This window comes from Poecilia mexicana, unplaced genomic scaffold, assembly GCF_051168715.1.
Source record: "Poecilia mexicana isolate PSO_F unplaced genomic scaffold, ASM5116871v1 scaffold_8, whole genome shotgun sequence".
Classification (NCBI taxonomy): Eukaryota; Metazoa; Chordata; class Actinopteri; order Cyprinodontiformes; family Poeciliidae; genus Poecilia; species Poecilia mexicana.
Genome location: NW_028263377.1, coordinates 5,922,160 through 5,940,933, shown reverse-complemented (window position 1 = coordinate 5,940,933; position 18,774 = coordinate 5,922,160). Strand labels below are relative to the sequence as shown.

General features: G+C 39.3%; 1 protein-coding gene across 1 annotated transcript in view; it reads left to right on the top strand.

Moving 5' to 3' along the window:
• Positions 1–5,090: 5,090 nt before the first annotated feature.
• The window catches only part of plppr2a (phospholipid phosphatase related 2a), a 31,834-nt gene continuing 18,150 nt past the window's right edge, over positions 5,091–18,774 (top strand). Inside the window, exons 1-2 of the mRNA XM_088008105.1 lie at positions 5,091–5,544; positions 18,047–18,235. Of these exons, the coding sequence (XP_087864231.1) occupies positions 5,476–5,544; positions 18,047–18,235 (258 nt within the window). The 5' untranslated portion in view covers positions 5,091–5,475. The remainder of the gene's footprint in view (positions 5,545–18,046; positions 18,236–18,774) is intronic.

The following is an 18,774-nucleotide window of genomic DNA, read 5'->3' as shown; positions in this document are numbered from 1 at the left end:
AATGGATGGGGAAGCTGGTCCGCTTGTATGTTTGTTTGCAACCAGAAATTAGCTCTGCAAATCACGCCGACTTCCATGGAACATGGGTTGAACTTACAGCTCTTTTCCAGACATTCTGTCCGGTCAAAACGCTTTATGCTGGAGCCACATTCACACTCACAAATTTATAAATGGAGTCGCAGATTGCCTAACTTAAGGTTAAGGTAAAAGGTTTTAAAAAAACAGCACATTTTCTATTGCTTTAATGCATGTGCAGTCAATGGTGAGAGCCCCAGGGGAATTCTGGGAGAAAACTTATTGAGGCTGTGAAACATTTGAGATTAAAGATTTTACACCAACTGATATTCACGTCCTAGAATGGCCTAGTCCAAACTTAAATGATTTCAAAGTAGAGATGCACCCATCTAATATCAATATATTGGTCTGATATTGAAAAAGAAATCTAGATCAGATATCGATGATTATGTGTCCAATCCATAAGGGCAGCTTTAGTTAGTATAATTCTTTGCTTTGCTGTTTCTTTTACATTATATTTAGAGTTGCTCTTTCTGAGCCATTTGAAAGGTTTGTTCAACTTATTGTTTTTGTCACTTTCAGTTTCTTTATAATTTTTTTCCATGGGCTGTTCTGCTCCTAATTACACTAAATGAACAAATTAAAGTTGTTATTTTTACATGTTTGACCAGGCTTGTGAAGCTATTGGTGCATTTAAATGTGCTGTACTGGTGAGAGTTATTAAATACATTTATAATTCAGGACATTTATGTTCATGATTTAAAAACAAACAAAAAAATAAACATTTTAAGTCAGTTCAGCACGTTTTTTCCGTATCAGATCGGTATCGGCTGATACTAATCCTCAGATATCGGTATCGGAATCTGAAGTGGAAAAAGGTGGATTGCTGCATCCCTAGTGTGAGGTTTGTGGTGAGACTTGAACATTATTGTTCACAGATGCTCTCCATCCATCAAGCCTGACTGAATTATCTGACACATAATGGAACAAATGCTCCCAAATTGTGCAGATCTAAATTAATCTCATTACAATTTTTAAAATCTACCACTGACTGTTGCACGGCAAAAAAATAACTGCAGCCCAGAAATATAAAATTGTTCAAAGGCATTTAAAAAGAAGAGATTGCTCGTGATAAAACCCGGAACCTGAAATGGTAAAAATTCAAATGACATTTTAACACTGCTGCATCTTCGCGAATGCTCCTGCAGCACAAAATGCATATTGAAGCAGAAAACGGTACAGAACATGCAAGGCCATTTGCTCTGCAAGGACAAAACTGATCCGGACCCAAACCGTTGTGTCCAATTACTCAATGTGTTTGCATTTTTTCCCCTCCTGCACACATGCACAGCTCTGTGTTTTGTCTGTCCTGGAGCGTGGTGGCAAAAGAGAGGACAGATGGCTGCCTGGGTCTCTGCTCTTTGACCAGAGTCCTTGGAGCGGCAGAGCATTCAAATGTCCTGCTGACCCTGATGTTTGGGTTTGTGTGTGGGTGAGACAGTCAGCTTCCTCTCTGTCGCTCCTTTTCTCTTCTCGCCACCACCATTTTGATTTCAGTTCTTTCATGGTTTCATGATGCTGTGGTTTGTGGTTGGAGTTCATTTAATCTCAATCAATCAATCAATCAATCAATCAATCAATCAATTAATCAATCACATAATAAATTAAAAGAAACTAAATCATTTTCATTTGATTTTTCCTTTTTCTCTTTTCTCCCTCTCTTTTTACCAAAAACTGGATAATAAAAGTCTTCAGTCTGGTGCTTTGGTCTCAACTAGATCTTTTTCTTTTGAAACACATTTTTCTTTACAGAATCTCATAATTCATTTTATTTGTTGTTTTCTTTATTTATTTTGAATATTTCAAATGTCTTCCAATTCCAGTGTTTAAAAGTTCATTCGAATTTAAAGTTTATTGATCATTGAGAAAGTGTTCTTGCATTTTTATGGCATTATTAATATTAGATCACTTGAACATGGTCTCAAAACAATAATATTATCGTTTATCGCAATAAGTTCTGGGACAATTTATCGTCCAGCAGAATTTGTTGTTGTGACAGAGCTAATCGTCACCTTTCAAAATTAGTAGTCATTTTTTGCCAAAAGTGAACAAACAGAGGTAAGTTGTCAATTAAACGACTGGTACAATTGGTAAAAGCAAGGACACCTCTACTGTCGCGAAACAAACTAATGTTAATGGTTCAACTAGATTTATAAACTTATGTTTTATATTATAGTAAGCAATGAATTCAGCTAGTTTAACCTGAGCCAGCCATGACAAGGAGGCGTTCATAACATTTCTGATGGAAGATTCAAAAGAACACAAGAATATAGACTGCTACAGTCTTTATTCACAGATACCCAACAAAACTACACTGGTGAAGAAAAATAAATTAAGCTTAAACTGTGCTAATGCTGTGACTGGAATAGAGTTCTTTTTTCTTATGCCGTCTATTAAGTTTCTGTTCTACTTAGCACAGAGTTGGTACAATGTGTATGGAATATGACTTTAGTTGTAAAGAGTTTTACCTTATTGAACATAGGAATTACTGTGGGTCTCACCACATCTGTCTGTCTGTCTAGCTATAGATATTGAGCTTCTATCTATCATTTTATCATATAGATATCAATCTATCAGTCTATCTATCTATAGATAGCTACCTATCTATTTAGCCAGCTAGCTATAAATAACTAGCTACCTAACTAGCTATAGATAGCTATCACTCAATCTAGCTAGCTTCCTATCCCTCTTAGTTAGCTTCCTGTCTGTCTGTCTGTCTGTCTGTCTGTCTGTCTATCGAGCAATCCAGGCGGATAGATGGATTTTTGGGGGTAGCTGGTCTATTGAGCTACCCCAACAAGCTAAGTGGGGGATCCCAAGGCATTCCCAGGCCACAAGAGATACATCTGTAGTCCCTCGTATGAGTTCTGGGTCTGGTGACGGGTCTTCTACCTTTAATTCCAAGAAACATCCTGATCAGACGCCCAAAGCACCACAACTGACTCCTTTCAATGAGAAGAAGCAGCAACTCAGAGTTGAACTTTGACTACGCCCTATCTGTGAGGATGTGCCCGACCCGTTTCATTGGCTCTATCTTGTTGTCTTGGTCATTATCTCTATGCAGACTTATCTCATTGATGGACCTCTAAATCTTTGCCGTTTTGCTCAGCTCTGTATCCACTACAGCGGAGTGGCGCTTGTATTACTGCTGTCCCGCTCCACCTGGCCATCGCCTGTGAACAAGAGGCTGACATACTTTGAACTCTCCTGCTTGGGGAAGACGCTGACCCCCTGACCCGAATCATAATCTTCCGAGCTCATTCTTCAAACTCGACATGATGACGGAGGGTCTGTGTCAGCCTCCAGCGTCCTTTGCGTGCTTTTTGAGAGCAGCGAACAGATTTTTTGTCACACGCTAATCAAGCCTCAAACTTGCCAAAATCTATCATTACTTTACCCGTGCTAACTGAGTCAGCTCAGCAGGCTGCATATACCTCAAAGGAGTGTAACTTAAACTTTAATGATCCTATTCCTTTGAAGGAATCATCTGCTTATCAGATATTAATCATCTGCTTCATCTTAGGCCCGTCGAGCCTTTTCCTCAGTACATAAGTGGACCTTTGGGGAACCTGCCAACGCCAAACCCTCTGACGGGCCGAAGTGTGGGAGAGTTCCCCCGTGCCGCCTCACACCGAGCCAATGAAACACAAAGTCACATCTCAATTGTTCTCTTGAGGTGACGAGACAGCAGCCATTTTCCCCTCTGTTTCACCATCTCTTCCTCTGTCTCTGTTGGTTTCCTTCGCTCGAGGTTTCTGCTTGCTCGCAGTGACAGCTACTTGCTTCTTCTCTTTTCTTCTTTGGAGGGGGACAAGTATCACACGCACACACCAGTTAACCATGAAAGCAGCCATGGTTGGCACGTTGTGATGTCCTGAAGGCTGTTAAGAGCCTGGGTTTTATGTTTTATTTATCCCTCAGGCTCATTTTTTATTTTTTTTCGTCCTGCGGAGAGGGATTTTCAAAGAAAGGATCTCCAACACGAAGCACTTGTAGCAGTTAGCCTTACAAATTCTGGCAAACAAAATTTGTGTAAGTGTGACAGCCACTATCGCGCAGTGCTTGTTGTTGGCAGCTTGCGCTGGTCTTTAAAGTGTTTGCTTGTGGGATCTTCTTCCTTGCTGATGCTGTGAGCATGGGCCGAACACGAAGCACAGAAGCAGAGATATTTGGCAAAAAAATAAATAGTTTTGCATTTCAGGAATATGAGTGGAAGCTCATTAAAGCTGTTCACAGTGCAGAAGCTGTTCTCACATTTGACACAGAAGCAGCTGAATATGTCTGTTGTGCATCGTAACAGGGAGGCACACATCCACTTTTTCACTGCTGATACCGATACAGAAAAACAGTGTTGAATTGACGTAAAACGATTCTTTTATTTCTAAACACAGACATAAATGTGCCGAATTACAAATTTCTGTGGTAACTCTGCACAAGTGCAGTACAATTAAATACACAAATAGCTTCACAAACTTGGTCAAACATGGAAAAACAACTTTAGTTTGTTCAGTCATTTCAATTAGGAGTAGAACTGCCAATATAAAATAAAGAAACTGACAAAAACAATAAGTTGAATATTTTTGGTCAAACATGTAAATAATAAGGTGCAACAAACCTTTTTTCAAATGGTTCAGAAAGTGAAATCAGGAATTATACATATAATGTAACAAAGATAAAGCATGACGTCACTCAGAGCACAAAGCGTAGAACTAGACTGAATAGATCTGCCCTTATAGATCAGACACATTGTCACCCGATTTAGAATCTTTTTCAATATCGGGACCGATACTAATATTAATATCGGATCGGTGTGTCTTCACATAAGACTAATTTGAATGTAGCAGAGTGGGGATGTTAGATCTTTTAATTTAATATTTAATATTTAAATTAAATTAACTTAGATCCATTTAAATGGTTCAGTGACACTGAGCCCTCTTAGATAGCATTCACACTGTTCAGTCTGCTTTACTTTAACTCTAGTTCGTTTTCCTAAAAAGTCTGGTTCGTGTGGGGACGTGTGAATCCACAACCAAATTCTGATGTGGATGAATAAAGCTAACGCTGGTCCACCTACAAACCTGTAGGTCTCTGTTTGGATGAAGTGAACTTTGGTGCGGTTTGAATACATGAATGTCAAGTGGACAGAAGAGAGCTCCAAAAGCAAGAGTGGACTGTAGTGCAAGGCATTCTGGGTAAACACAACCAAAACAAACGTGCTAGTCTTATGCTAGCGGGAGAAATCGCTCGGTTTTTTTTTAAATTTTTTATGTTAAACTCTGTGTCCTATTTTCATTTTTACCTAATTTCACTTCAAATAGAGACTTCTGACTGGCTTGTGCGTTCACATGATTCCCTGTTTTTGTCTCAGGTTAAGGGAAGTGACGGCTGGGCCAGGTCAACATGGCGCTGGAGGAGAAGCCTGGTGTAAAGAGCAGCAGCTCTATCGTCCCCTGCTTCCTGTTTGTGGAGGTAAGAATTACGATGCATTTCACATAAGCACGCATGTCGACCATCTCAGAGTAGTAACATCTATTGTCCATCACCTGTTTCTGTATCTGGACTGTCTGGGCCAATATCGTGAACTGAAAAGAACTCACAGGACAAAAAAAAAATAAAAAAATAAAAAAATAAATAAATAACTAATATATATATATATATATATATATATATATATATATATATATATATATATATATATATATATATATATGGTTTTTGAAAGCTACAAACACCAAAAATACAGTGATTTTTTTCCCCCTACTCAACAATAAATTAAGCATGAACTATTTTAATTTAACAATAAAGTATTCAGATTTTTTGGAAAGGCGGAATTGCAAATTTCTTGTTAAATGAAACGGACTGAAAAACACAGAATATTACTAAGTATTTTTAGCCTAGTTTCTAGTGCCAATATCTCAGTACATTTGAAAAAGACAAAAGTAGCTTACAAAGAACTTTTCAGCAAAATATAAGAGCTTGTTTTAAGTCAGTAATTCATCTATACTGCATATAAAAAGTACTGATATCACTGGCAGATTGTAACATGTCTAAGGGAAACAATCTTCCAGTGGAATATTCATCAATATTAAGTAATTATTGACTTAAAACAAGCTTCTATATCTAGTAGAAGAGTTATTTGTAAGTTAGTTTTGTCTATTTTTAAAGAAACCAGAAGCCGGACCAGAAATATTTAAGATTTTTGAGTCACTGTTTGCTTGTTATTTTGGTCTCGTTTGAAGAAAAATGAAAAAATATTTCAGTTTGAAGGTTTCAAGTCTATCTTCATTAAAAAAAATAAATAAATAAAAAAAACTTGGTCGCAGATAGCGTCGAAACGGAAGGAAAAGTTGGAAAAGATGATCATTTTGTGTTTTTTTAAAAGTAGATTTGAATATAAAAGTTGTTTTGTCTTAATTTACGTAATTTTTGCGTTTGGAGTGGAAATGCAAATGGCCGCCGGGCCTCACTTTGAACACCCTTGTTCTGTACGTTCTCATCCTGTCCCTGCAGCAGACGTTTTCCTCAGGGACAATCTGAGATTTTACACTCTGTCTGACCCTCCAGCTTCTTCTCTGCCGGTTTTCTCTTTTCACATCTTGTACAACCATCGTCTCTGGTGAATATTTCAGGACCAAGAGACGAGTTGGGGACAGCCTGGCTGACGTTCTCGCAAGGGCATCACACATCCTACGATGTTCCAACACCAGTGACTTCTCAGCATGTGTAAATGGGCGACAGCTGCTTTAATACTTTATGTTTCATTTGCAAACTCCATGATTCATTCAGGTGGTTACGTTGCAGACCGACGCATTCAGGTTTCTAATTTGGGATTTGGAGTCTTGTTAAACAGACAGCCCCAGAAGTCGGCCTCTGTGGAGGACAGAGAGTTCTCGGACTCGAACGCTGCTGCGTCTCTCGTCTGAATCGTGTTCTCCGTTGTTTGTGAGAGCGGTCAGACAGATGACTCAGAGGGCAGAGGAAGTCCCTGAGCACTCTCTGTTCTCTAAACTAGAACTGAGGTGGAGTGCGGTTGACATACGTCATCCGTTCATGTCAGAAATACAGAAATAAAGTTTTTTGCTATATTTTTGTTGTGATCAGAGATTTATGACCAGTTTTCTGATCAATGTTTTCACTAAAAGCTGACAGGGCAGATTTCATTTGATTCTAGTTTCTCTTTAAAACCTTCATCTTGGCGTTGAAACAGGATTTTGCTAGCCTCCGCTAACACTGTCGTCTGAAGAAATGCACCATCCCCAGTCAAAAACAACCAGTCGGAGCCAGGGGGAAGGCCTTAGTGCTGTCAGTCATGCTTGTGAACGCACTGCTCAATGTGGTAATGTTGGAGAAACAGCTCACCATTCCAGTTAAACCGTTTGTCCACCATCATTGGTGGCTATGCTTACTAGCCTTAGCATGCATAGCAGGCTTTGTTGTGGGAAAAAAGCTGTAGCGTAGCGGAAAGAAAAGGGGAGAGCATCAACAGTGAGTACACAAGCATGATTGACAGCGCTAGGACCCTAACAAATATGTAAAACGTATTTATTATGTTTTTAATTCAAAGTTACAGCTTTAATCACAACTGCTTCTGATGTCATGGTGGCACCACAACATGTTTGCTTTAGTAAACTCAGAAAATGCAGGAAGATGATGTGCTTCTAATATACATGCATGATGCATAAAAGTCAAGTTATATTTCTAATAATAAACAATTTTTCTATTATTTTCTATTTTAGACCTGATTTTGGATCGTCTTAAGAAAAATAATTCAGATGTTTTAAAGTATTTTCTTCGCCGTGGTAGTTTCACCACCCCGCTCCACGTGTTACTTTCAGAAACAATGCAGAGTAGCGGCCTTTTATTAGACCACTTTGCCAAATGCCTCCCACACATCTGCGCTCAGGTGTCAGTCGGTTCATCATTTCACTCCACATAAACGAGTGTGTGTGTGCGTGTGTGTTTGAGAGACGGTGTATTTCTGTCTGCTTGTACGGTGTTAAAAAAAACCCTTGTGAGCAACCAGGGCTAAAGAAAGAAAAGCATCTGCTGAAGTCTTTATACAGAACGTTATTAAAGACAGTAGATAATTGTAATTAATTGAACAGTAATTTAATTTACCATCTAAAAATTATTTTATCAGCTTAATTGATTCAGCAGTGAAGGATTAGCAACTTATTGTTATTGTATTGTACAATGAGATCTGCTTTATTTATGAGGATGTAAAAGATTTGAAAGTGAACAGCCTCATCATGGTTCAACGCCGTAACGAGGTGTGTCTCTGTAATATTCATCTTTTTCTTTGCTCGTCTCTGCAAAATGGAGTTCGTTGCATGGAGTCAAAGTAAATCCTGGGGTTTGGTAGGCTGCCTCATTACTCACATCCCAGAGCTTCACTGCTGCTGATTGGATGTCAGATTCCATCTTAAGAATTTTCTTCTTTCCTAAGAGAGGATTTTCTCAGCCCTACATCTGAAACACTTCACAAGATAAAGTGTTAAAAAATAAATCGTGCACTTATCTCGCCCAACTGCTGCTGCTGCACTTGTTAAAGCTGCGATGAGTTTGGTCAGACTCTGAAAAGAGGGCATCTGATGTTTATTTGGGTAGGAGAGAAAGTGAAGTTTGTTGGTTACTGAGGATTTTTTTTTTTTTTACCAACATTTGGGGTTTGGATAGAAACCTGACTTTCTCTCTGTCTTTTACTGTAAATAACAAACATCACTAACAATTTGATCGTGGCAGACACAACTGACGTTTCCTTTAACAGATGTTGCTGCATGAGTAAACCAGTTCACACTACAGGCGTACCTCACATTACAGCTTGCCATGCATAGATATTTTGCAACGTGATGTAACGCGTGTGAGATCCCGCCTTCCAGCAGGAAGCCGGAGGGCAAAGAACTGTTCGCTGACCATGATTCTCCTTGGTTTTAGCTGGTAAGCTGTTGACATATTGCACTAAATCTTAAATGTGTGCATGTTATGTAAAGGGACAAATGGGATGCAGTGCTTTGCTACTGATTGTCAACTCTACGACAACTAGGTAAGGTCAGAAAAATGTTCTAATTAAAAAAGAATTGGTGACAGAGCAGAATGTAGGTCAGTCATGCTAGCTTGACTTTGACAACAATACCATGTAGGTGTGGTGCAGAACTTGATGTGTTTTGGTTCAGTTAAAAGAAATAAGGCGACCCTCACACCCACTTTCTGACAGATGTTTAGATTAGCTAATCAACCATCACTGTGTCCATATGGTCACTTAATAATCATATAATAAATATCAAAATTGAAAACATAAAAATGCCACAGACTGAATGTTCTGCTCTTTGGGTGGGAAATGTTTGTGTTTTTTTTTTTTTTTTTTGTTGTTCTTTGGTGTTGAATCCTGATACATTAGTGGAGCTGTTGTCAGTCAGTTGCTATGGCAACAGGTCTCTGTGGCCTGTGAACTAAAAAAAAAAAGAGAACGAGTAGTTATGAGTTTTTCTTCAACGTCAACGCTCCAATGAAGCCATTTCGTATGTTTACCTTCGGGCGACCAGTTTCTCCAAAGTCTATTGATATATTAGCATTTTGCTGGTTGTTCCATCTAGTGAGAAGTTTTGTGCCATACATTTATAAAGTCACACTTCACCATCTGGCCACAAACGTTGGTCTCGTCGCAGATCGGTTAAGATGTTGTTTGAGGATGATTCTGCAAGTCAATCAACAAATGCAGTTTTCTTGCAAATCAAGTCGTTTTTGTGCATCGCCAAGCTGAGTCTGGCTTACACCACTCCTGAGGTCGTTCCAAAAAAACAGGAGAAACCAAGTAGGATCCGATTGAGGAAGAATCTGGTAAGGCCACGCCCGTGGAGAAGGGGTTTCAGTTTCCTATCAATTTCCACATTTCTTCACATTTTAGCATGACGTTTTGCTTCTCAGATCGTTTGGCCTACTCCGTGTTGTCAGACGGGTTCTGCTTCAATAACTTCTTGATTTGGCAGATCCGGAATTGATCAGGCCAGAGAAACTGAACTAAAAATACGGTTTATGACTGTTCATGATTGAACAAGGGGGACAACATTTTCATTCAGCGCCTGGTTGGTTTCAACTGGTTTCCTCGCCCTGCGCCCCCTTTGATAAATTAAATCATCTTTTAAAACGGCTTTTTCCGTCTGCTCATATTGTCTTCGTCGGATACAAAAACGTGTGTGTGTGTGAAACCGACGAGCTGCCGAATGCATTAGTGAGGAGTGGAGCTGATTGATGACCGGCCCGCGGAGGGCAAAGGTGCGACTGTCGATTAAACACGTCACTCGGTGAGCGCGAGGTGACAGGGATCCATAACAAGAACGAAGGATGCCGGCTCTTTTATTCAGCCCTGCGCTCCTCATCAGCAGTTACCATGGCAACCAATCAGCCAGACTCTCTTCTTTCTTCTGACTCCTTTCATCCTCTCTGCCCTAATCACAAGTCACAACCTTTTCTTGTCAGTTCAGCCCACTCAGCCATCTTGCTCTCGTGGTCTGCTCTGTCCTCTCCGTTTTGTTGTGTCTTTACAAATTTCTCAGTGGGACTCCCTCCCCGAGAGGGGAGATGATTAATCTGGGATTTTAGCACTTAATCCAGTCATTCAAAGCCTAAACCAATGTTCTGTATCAAACCTCTCTTGGAGCATGGAGTAGTTTGAATCATATTCGCCCATCACTACAGTCATCTTATTATCACCTTGTGTTTTCCCCAATAAAAAAAATATTTTTGTTTAAACAACTGATCAGAATCTGCTTCATTGGTCAGGATTGCGTGCAAAAAACAGGAATTTGACTTTTGTTTTCAACAATGAAACCCCGACGTTACGCTTGAGGCCAAGACTGAGAATAATACAAGCTCTGATGTGTTTCACCCTCAACAAAAATCCAACTGACTCATACATGCAAATGCATGTATGTATACTGGGGCCCCATGCATAATAATCTGGCAATAGAAAAATACATAAACGATAAACAGACTTTAGCGTAGAAGAGCACAAAGTCAAAAAGGAGGGATACTGGAGACATATTCAGAATGATTAAAATTCATAAACTGTTTATTAGCAAGGTGTAGTAAATTAATCGATTTTCTTTTTTTTTTAATTCCATACAGACATAAATGGTCTCCTGTTGCAGATTGTTCATCACTCTCTGCTGGATTAGTGTGGCTGAAAACATTTCCTTTCCCGTTTAAACCACCAGTGGGCTATTTTTTCTCCCCCATTTCCCTAGAGTACCTGTCCTTTAAAAAACAACCAAAAAAACAACAAAAAAAAAACCCTCCCCCCAGAAAATTAGAGGCTGTATGTCTTCTAACTCTTTATAAAACAGAAACGTTTGTTTTAATAGTGAAAATGTGGTCAGAAGACGCTGCTTTTCTTTCCTTTCTCCAGTAATTTACCGTCAGTTCACAGGCGTTTACATTCATTTGTGAAGATTGGATGGATTTCCCTTAACTCTGATACTTTGTCTAATTTAATGTAGAACAGAATATTGTAAATATCCACTGGGTGGCGCTGTTGTAACATGACTGAAATGCCACTGTAATATGAACTACGGCTGTATTTTTTGCAAATTGAGCTTTCAGCCTGTATGTATGCATGTTTCTGATGCAAATTTCAAGTATTGGATGATTTGAAGTGAGAGGAAAAGAAATGGGTTCTACTATTTCTTTTTTTTTTTACCAATGAAAATCAGAAAAGTGACGTGTTTGTTTTTCTTTTTGACCCAACACCGTATGTAAAGCCGCTTGTGGCTGCAACTACAGCTGCAATGCCTTTTTTTTTTTTTTTTTTTTTTTTTGCAGTGCTTCAACCAGCTTTTGTACTTAGTTGCCTTTTTTTAGACCATTTGCATTTTGATATGAAACAGATCATTTGTGAAAAGATCGATCTCTTCCACCTCCTAAGCTACTGCTTGAAGAAATGTACTGCTGCGACCAAAAGCAACCACTTAGAGCCAGGAGGAGGGTATTATCGCTGTCAATCAACTCTTGTACCTGCTGCTAAATGTGCTAACGACGGAGAAACAATTTACCATTACAGAAACCATTTGTCTGCTAACTAGCCTTAGCATTCATGGCAAGAAGCTGTATCGTAGCAGAGCAAGGCGCACCACTGAGCGGGACAAACACAATTACGATTGACAGCGCTAAGACCCTCCTCCTGACTCTGATTGGTTGTTTCTACTTAGTACTGGGAGATGGCATATGAGCTCAAATTTTTTTCATATTATCCGTATCATGCTATACTGTCACAGTTTCAATAAATGCACAAAAACTATATATTTTTCTTTATAAAAGTTACGTTCTGCAGCTTTAAAAGTAAAACGAGTGCATTACTATTATTACTATTATTTACCAGAAACCGAAGGAAAGCAACACATTCTCTCCTGTAAACACACCTGATTCATCATAGTAAGTGTTCAGTCGCACATAACTCAGCAGCAGCACAGTCACACAGTGTCTCAGCTGCTGCTCTGCGCTCTGCCAGCCTCGCTGTGATATTATTTATTGACGAGAAGGGGGGGAAAGCGTCACGGACTGCAGACCGCAAGAACCAGCAGACAGGGCCTGGAGCTCGGGGCCAGGTAGTGAGCCAGTACTGGCTGCTGCTGCTGCTGCTGCTGCTGCTGCGCTGCAGTCTGATCTGTGTGATGTGCACACACAGGCTCTCCCCATGGGCACGTGAGCTCTGCAGATGCGTGCCTGACCGGTTAAAGCATGCAGAGCGCCGAGAATCTGATGCCATCTGTTTTTTTGTTGTTTTTTTTTGCTCTTTCTCTTTACACAATGATTGTAAAAACTCCCCTCTGAGACAAGAAACAGAGCAGAAAACAACGTTGTCTTTGTCTTTTTTAGCACAACCTTTTCTTCCAGTCCCTTCTCATATGAAATACAGCAGGAAAGTTTCCACTCTGCTTTCTGCAGTTGCTTTGTTTCACCTTTTCCACATTTTTTTTCGAAATGCAACCTTTTTCCAAACCACGTAGTTTCTGTTTCCACTGATTATTTTAAATATTGTACTGCTGAAAACCTCATGCCTAGAGTGTTGCTTTGATTCTTTCATGCATGTTTGAGAAGCCTTTCAATTTCCATGGCAACCATTCAGCTCTGCAAAACGCCCTGGTGGTCCTAGCTCCGCCTTTGAGGATGAAGCTCCTCCTCTGAACTGCACTTTCCAAGCTTCTGAGCTTCCCTCCCCCACACCCAGTTCCACTCAGCTCCTTCAGACTAGCCAGAAGCAATTAGCGAAACACCTAGTATGTGCTGAGCTCATTATAGCAGCAGCTCCTCAGAGCAACGCTGGTAAAAATGTTGCTGAAGGGTTAACAGAGGAGCCATGTTGTGATGACTTCTTGAAGGCAGAATTTCAGAAAGAGACAGAGCCCCAATTTCAAGGCATTGAGTTACAAAGTCAAATTTCTTTTAAGTAATATTTCATATATGTAGCATTTTTATAACAACTGAGGGTAACATAGTCACTTGATTGTGTGATAAAATTTCACTATGTGCCTGTAAAATACATAACTCTGGCCCTTTAAAAAGAAAAAATAAATAAGTAAAAATAAAAAATACAAAACAAGCACAGAACAGCTTTGATGTTTAAAAATTTTAACTAAAAATATCACATGTTCTGTCACAACACACGTGGATTTGTATTTATTTTGTAATGAAACCAAGCAGCAGAAAGCAAAGACGTGTAGAAGTTCTCCGCGTGGGTGTTGATGGTGGACGTTTGTGACTTTAAATGGACTCAACCTTCCACCAAACAATAGGAAATCAAGCTCTCCCAGTATCTGTTGTCTTTTTACCTGCAGGTAGGAAAAGCTTAAAACGTCAGCTCAGTTATTTATTGTGTTCTGCTGAGGTCCCGTCGTCACATCAGGTCGAACGTCTAGTGTCTCATGGAAGAACACAAATGCCTGTTAATGGAACTTGCATACATTTACTTAAACCTTACATACTTTCGACATTTCTCTTTGAATTACCTTTCAGCATTAACTCTATTGCTTTCCCAACCTTCAGCTCCGTCCCATCAGCTTAGTTTCCTCCCTCTGCAGTGCTGCCATGCAGGTCAGGTGCAGCGTGGCATGAGTTGATGGCGGGCTCCTTAATGGACAGCCGGTTTCTGATGGAGGACCCCTGAGCTTTCCTGTCCTGCTGCTCCGCACCGTCTGTCCATAAAACACAAAAGCACTCTTTCCAGGTTCTAACAGCACCCTGGGAAATAAACATGTAACCAGAGTAGATGCAGGCTGATATTTTCAAGTTTAAGAGTTAGGTGGAAGTTTTTATGCCAAAACACTCTACAGTGATTTACAGCATGTGGGAGAAAGAGGGCGCTGTGGTTCCAAATGAAAAAGTGAAAAACCTTAATATTGACTGATGGGAAGATTTTTGCTGTTCACATTTTTCTCTGTGTCCTTTAGTGCGGTGGTGGCTTTTGAACTTTGTCCTTCTGTCATGTAACAAAGGCTTTCTTTTGACAATGTTTTTTGTCATTGTTCCATATTTCAATTTTGACATTTTGAAATTAATTCACCAATTTTGAAAGAAAGAAAAAAGCAACTCCCCACTATGGTGGGGCGAGGTAATTTTGGTCGTGTCAAAATTAACATATTTCTATAAAAGCTGCAACAGAATCACATCATCGACAACCGGATGTGACTACTGGCAGAAACCACAAAGAAGACGACGACAGGAAGTAGTTGGAGGATCTTGGAGCAGCATATTTTTAATGACTTATCGTGTGAACAAACTTATTCATGTGTAATTTTTATTTCGTTTCTTACGCAATGGAAACACCGAAATTGAAAAATTTTGTTTTTTCAACAGTAGTGGAATATTGACGAAGTCTTAGACTTGTAATGGAAACAGAGCTAATGACAATGGATGTTCTTAAGGGTCTCAAAGTAATTTGGAATGGATATAATGCATAGCTGCTTTCCAGATTTTAATTTGTAAAAAAAAACAAAAAAAACGACAACACAAATATTTTCATTCAACTTTTCAGATATTTGCTGCTTTTTGTTGGTTTATTGCATCAAATCTTATCAAATTTCTTTGAAGTTTGTAAAATATACTAAAAGAAAGCTAAAAACGTACAAATTCTCTGCTCCACGTTTTATTGCTTCACAATAAAAAAAGTCACAATTTTAGAGGTCGACTCTAAGAGAAAAGGCTACAGCTCGAGGTGAAAACTCCACCAGAAACAAATCCTTAACTCTTTATTCCTTGTCGTGAGGATTTGGGGTGTTTTCTCGTTTAAGCAAATCACAACAGTGAGTCAGAGGCCGTCACAATATGCTGGGTGAATGCAGGGGAGGAGCGGAGCTCTGTCACACAGCAAGACGAGGGAACGCTTTATGAGTCACACGACGAAAACTCCTCGTCTCTCCTGAGCAGAAAGCTTGGAAGCGGCAGAGGAACGCAAACATTTACAGAATAACAGGCGCAAACCGTATGCAGTACCTGGAGACCATACGGCGAGAACACTAAGCCTATTAAACATTCTAGAGGAAGACTTCATCGGATTGCTGCAGAGATGCTAAAAACACAGACACTCCTCAGTCATTTCTTCACCATGACAACCGGAGACTTCAAAGTACATCTCTCTCAAGGGAGGCAAGGATGAGGGAGGGTTTGATCCAAATATATATATATATATATATATATATATATATATATATATATATATATATATATATATATATATATATATATACACAGAAAAAAACAACAACAACAACAATGAGGCAAAGAAGTTAGTACTAAACACAGAAGAGCATCTGTGCATCTGAATACATAAACACTGGTGATATTTTTTCCATACATGCAGGAAACGTGTAACTATGTTAGACAGATGAAGCTAAAGCAACAAGTAACCAGGAGTAAGTGAAACAAAACAACTAAATACACATTAAAATCATAACATATGCCCACCAGCCAAATGAGAAAATTCACTTTATTCATATGCTTATTAGAATGTTAGTGAAAATAAGCAAAGATCTGATCTTACTTACTGTTTTCCTATTAAGAAAGTGATAAAGTATTCACTAATCTGGCTTAGGGAAGTCAAATCAGAGCTAAAAAAAAAACAAAAAAACAGCTCAAAATAATTTTCTGATTTAAAATTGCAACTCTAGAGAATTTTTGCTATATTTTGTTGTGACAGAGCGCATGAGAGAACAACTTTAATTAGTTGATTAAATTATAACCAAAATGCTGATCACACAAATTTGATGAGTGACAAATAATTTTTTCTCCTTCTGTTTCACGTATTCTCTATGTGCCTGTTTCATTTTCACAAACCGTTTTTTTTTGTTTTCATAAAACTAGGCTTTAAAAAATCAGTGCATGATGCTACAACCATATAAGTAGAATCTTGTGTTTTTGTGAGTTTTGTGAACTTATGTGGTTGAGTAGTTTCACTTCATATTTCACTATATTTTGTGTAATTATTGAGAAGTAATCTGTTCGTGAAGATGCAACAGAAAGATTCTGATTTGTTTTAGTTGCATATTTTACATATAAGTTGGCATTTTAATGTAGAAACTTGCTTTAGCAACATTTATCGAAAATGCTTGGCAACTAAGACAGGAAATTATCTTTTATAAACTATTTTGTTATGGAATTATTATTATTATTATTATTATTTTTACAAATCTTTCATAATGTTCATAAAGTTTGTTCAGCGAACTTTGGCATTCTTCTAGCTGCATGGTATAGTTTATTTTGCTATATGTACTATAATCCACAAAACGCTACTCCATCAACCAATCAGATCTTTTGCCACGCACTGCATATCTTTCCCTAAACAGCGGAAAAGTTGGTCATATTCTCAGTTAATGCTGTTTTGTGTTAGCCTGGCCATTGCTATGCTATTGATTAAAATCTGGGCAGACAGTCTGGGCTTTCTCTCGTTTATAAGGATTTCTTAGAATATCTACTTGGCCAGTCAGTGAACAGAAGGAAACTTTATGAACGACGATGATGTCGATTGTTTTGGGTTGTTTTAGAATTAGAGTCCGCCTGTAGTTTTTCAGTGGTAGTAGAGGAAGTGAATGAAGCCGTCCACGCTTCCAATTACTGAATTAACATTTAAGAATTGTTCAGCTTGGACTCTCCTGACACATTAAACACATCGTGGTCAAACGTTAGCGATTGGAAAAACTGAAAAACTTCAACAGACTCCAACCTTCCAGGAAGCACTTGTTTGTTAATAGCCGAGAATCAAGTGTAGTACAAGGAGCTGGTTTCTACCAGGCTAGTTTTGTGTGTTTATATTTTATGTGCGTTGTCGCGAGCTGGTGTCACATTCTGGGTGTTGCGTACTTTAACACGTTGTTACAACAAACGTGCCTGGCGCTGCCCAGAAACACAGCCGTGCTGGTGGAAGTATTTTTGGGAGCACTTTAGTAGAGACATCAGCAGACTGTTTGAAGCACGTGTCTGCAGAAACATACTTCACCACCCGGCGCACACGCTCGCGCGAGTCGCGTCACACATATTTGTATGTTCCGCGCGCGCGCTCACACACACACGCACACACACACACACACACACACACACACACACACACACACACACACACACACACACACACACACACTGTTTCTACAAATACACTCAGCTCAACAGTAGTAGGTTCCGTGAGTGCCAGCCCCAGAAAGGCTCTCCTCCTCCCGCCTTCCTCACTCTCACATCATCTCCGTCCATCTCTGCCTTGTTTTCTTGCTCGTGCTGTTTTCAGAGCTGCTTTGATGTTTTCTTTTGTCAGTCTATGAAGCGAAAAAGCGTCATTCTTACCCCCCTGTCCGTGTCGGATATAACCTCTCACTCTGCCTTCTACCGGGTCCGGGTTTCCTATGCATCTTCTCCCCGTGACTGAGGGGAGCAGGGACTCGGTTCTCCCCTCTTCATCCCACTTCCTAACGCCGGGATAATGTTCTATTTCCAGCTGGTGATCATGGCTGGGACGGTGCTGCTGGCTTACTACTTCGAGTACACGGACACCTTCCCCGTCCACATCCAGGGCTTCTTCTGCTACGACAAGAGCTTCTCTAAGCCCTACCCCGGTCCGGACGACGCCAGCAAAATACCGCCGGTGCTCATCTACTCGCTCGTGACAGCCGTCCCTACGGTCACGGTAAGAGTTGGATTGTTTTAGCTGCTAAAGTATGAGCAAAGTATGCTAAAAATGAATTATTTAAAAGAAAAGTTCAAGTAATGTGATAGGTCTGTTCTGTGTTTTTATTCGGAGTTGGGTAGTAACTAGTTACATTTACTCAGTTACATTCGAGGAACTTTCTGGACAAATTGACTTTTAGGAGTTGTTTTTTTATTTTTATTTTTTATGACGGTGTACGTTTTACTGTTACTTGAGTAACTTTATTACGAAGTATCACTACTCTTATTTGAACACGATTTCTGGACCGTGGGTAAATTTATTGAATGAAGAGCAAGCAAGTTTTAATCTAAAATTCACCATAGACACAGACCTGCAGTTCTTATTCACGTTTCTTAAGTCTTATATTTGGATTTTTTGTGTTTTGTAACTATGTTATTTTTATTAATTATGTTCATTTTAGTCTTTAGCCAAACCCCCAGACTTAGAAAAACATAAATAGTTCAATCTTGAAGATGGTTTTGTAGGAGTACAAGATTAAAATACGTTTTACATTTTTT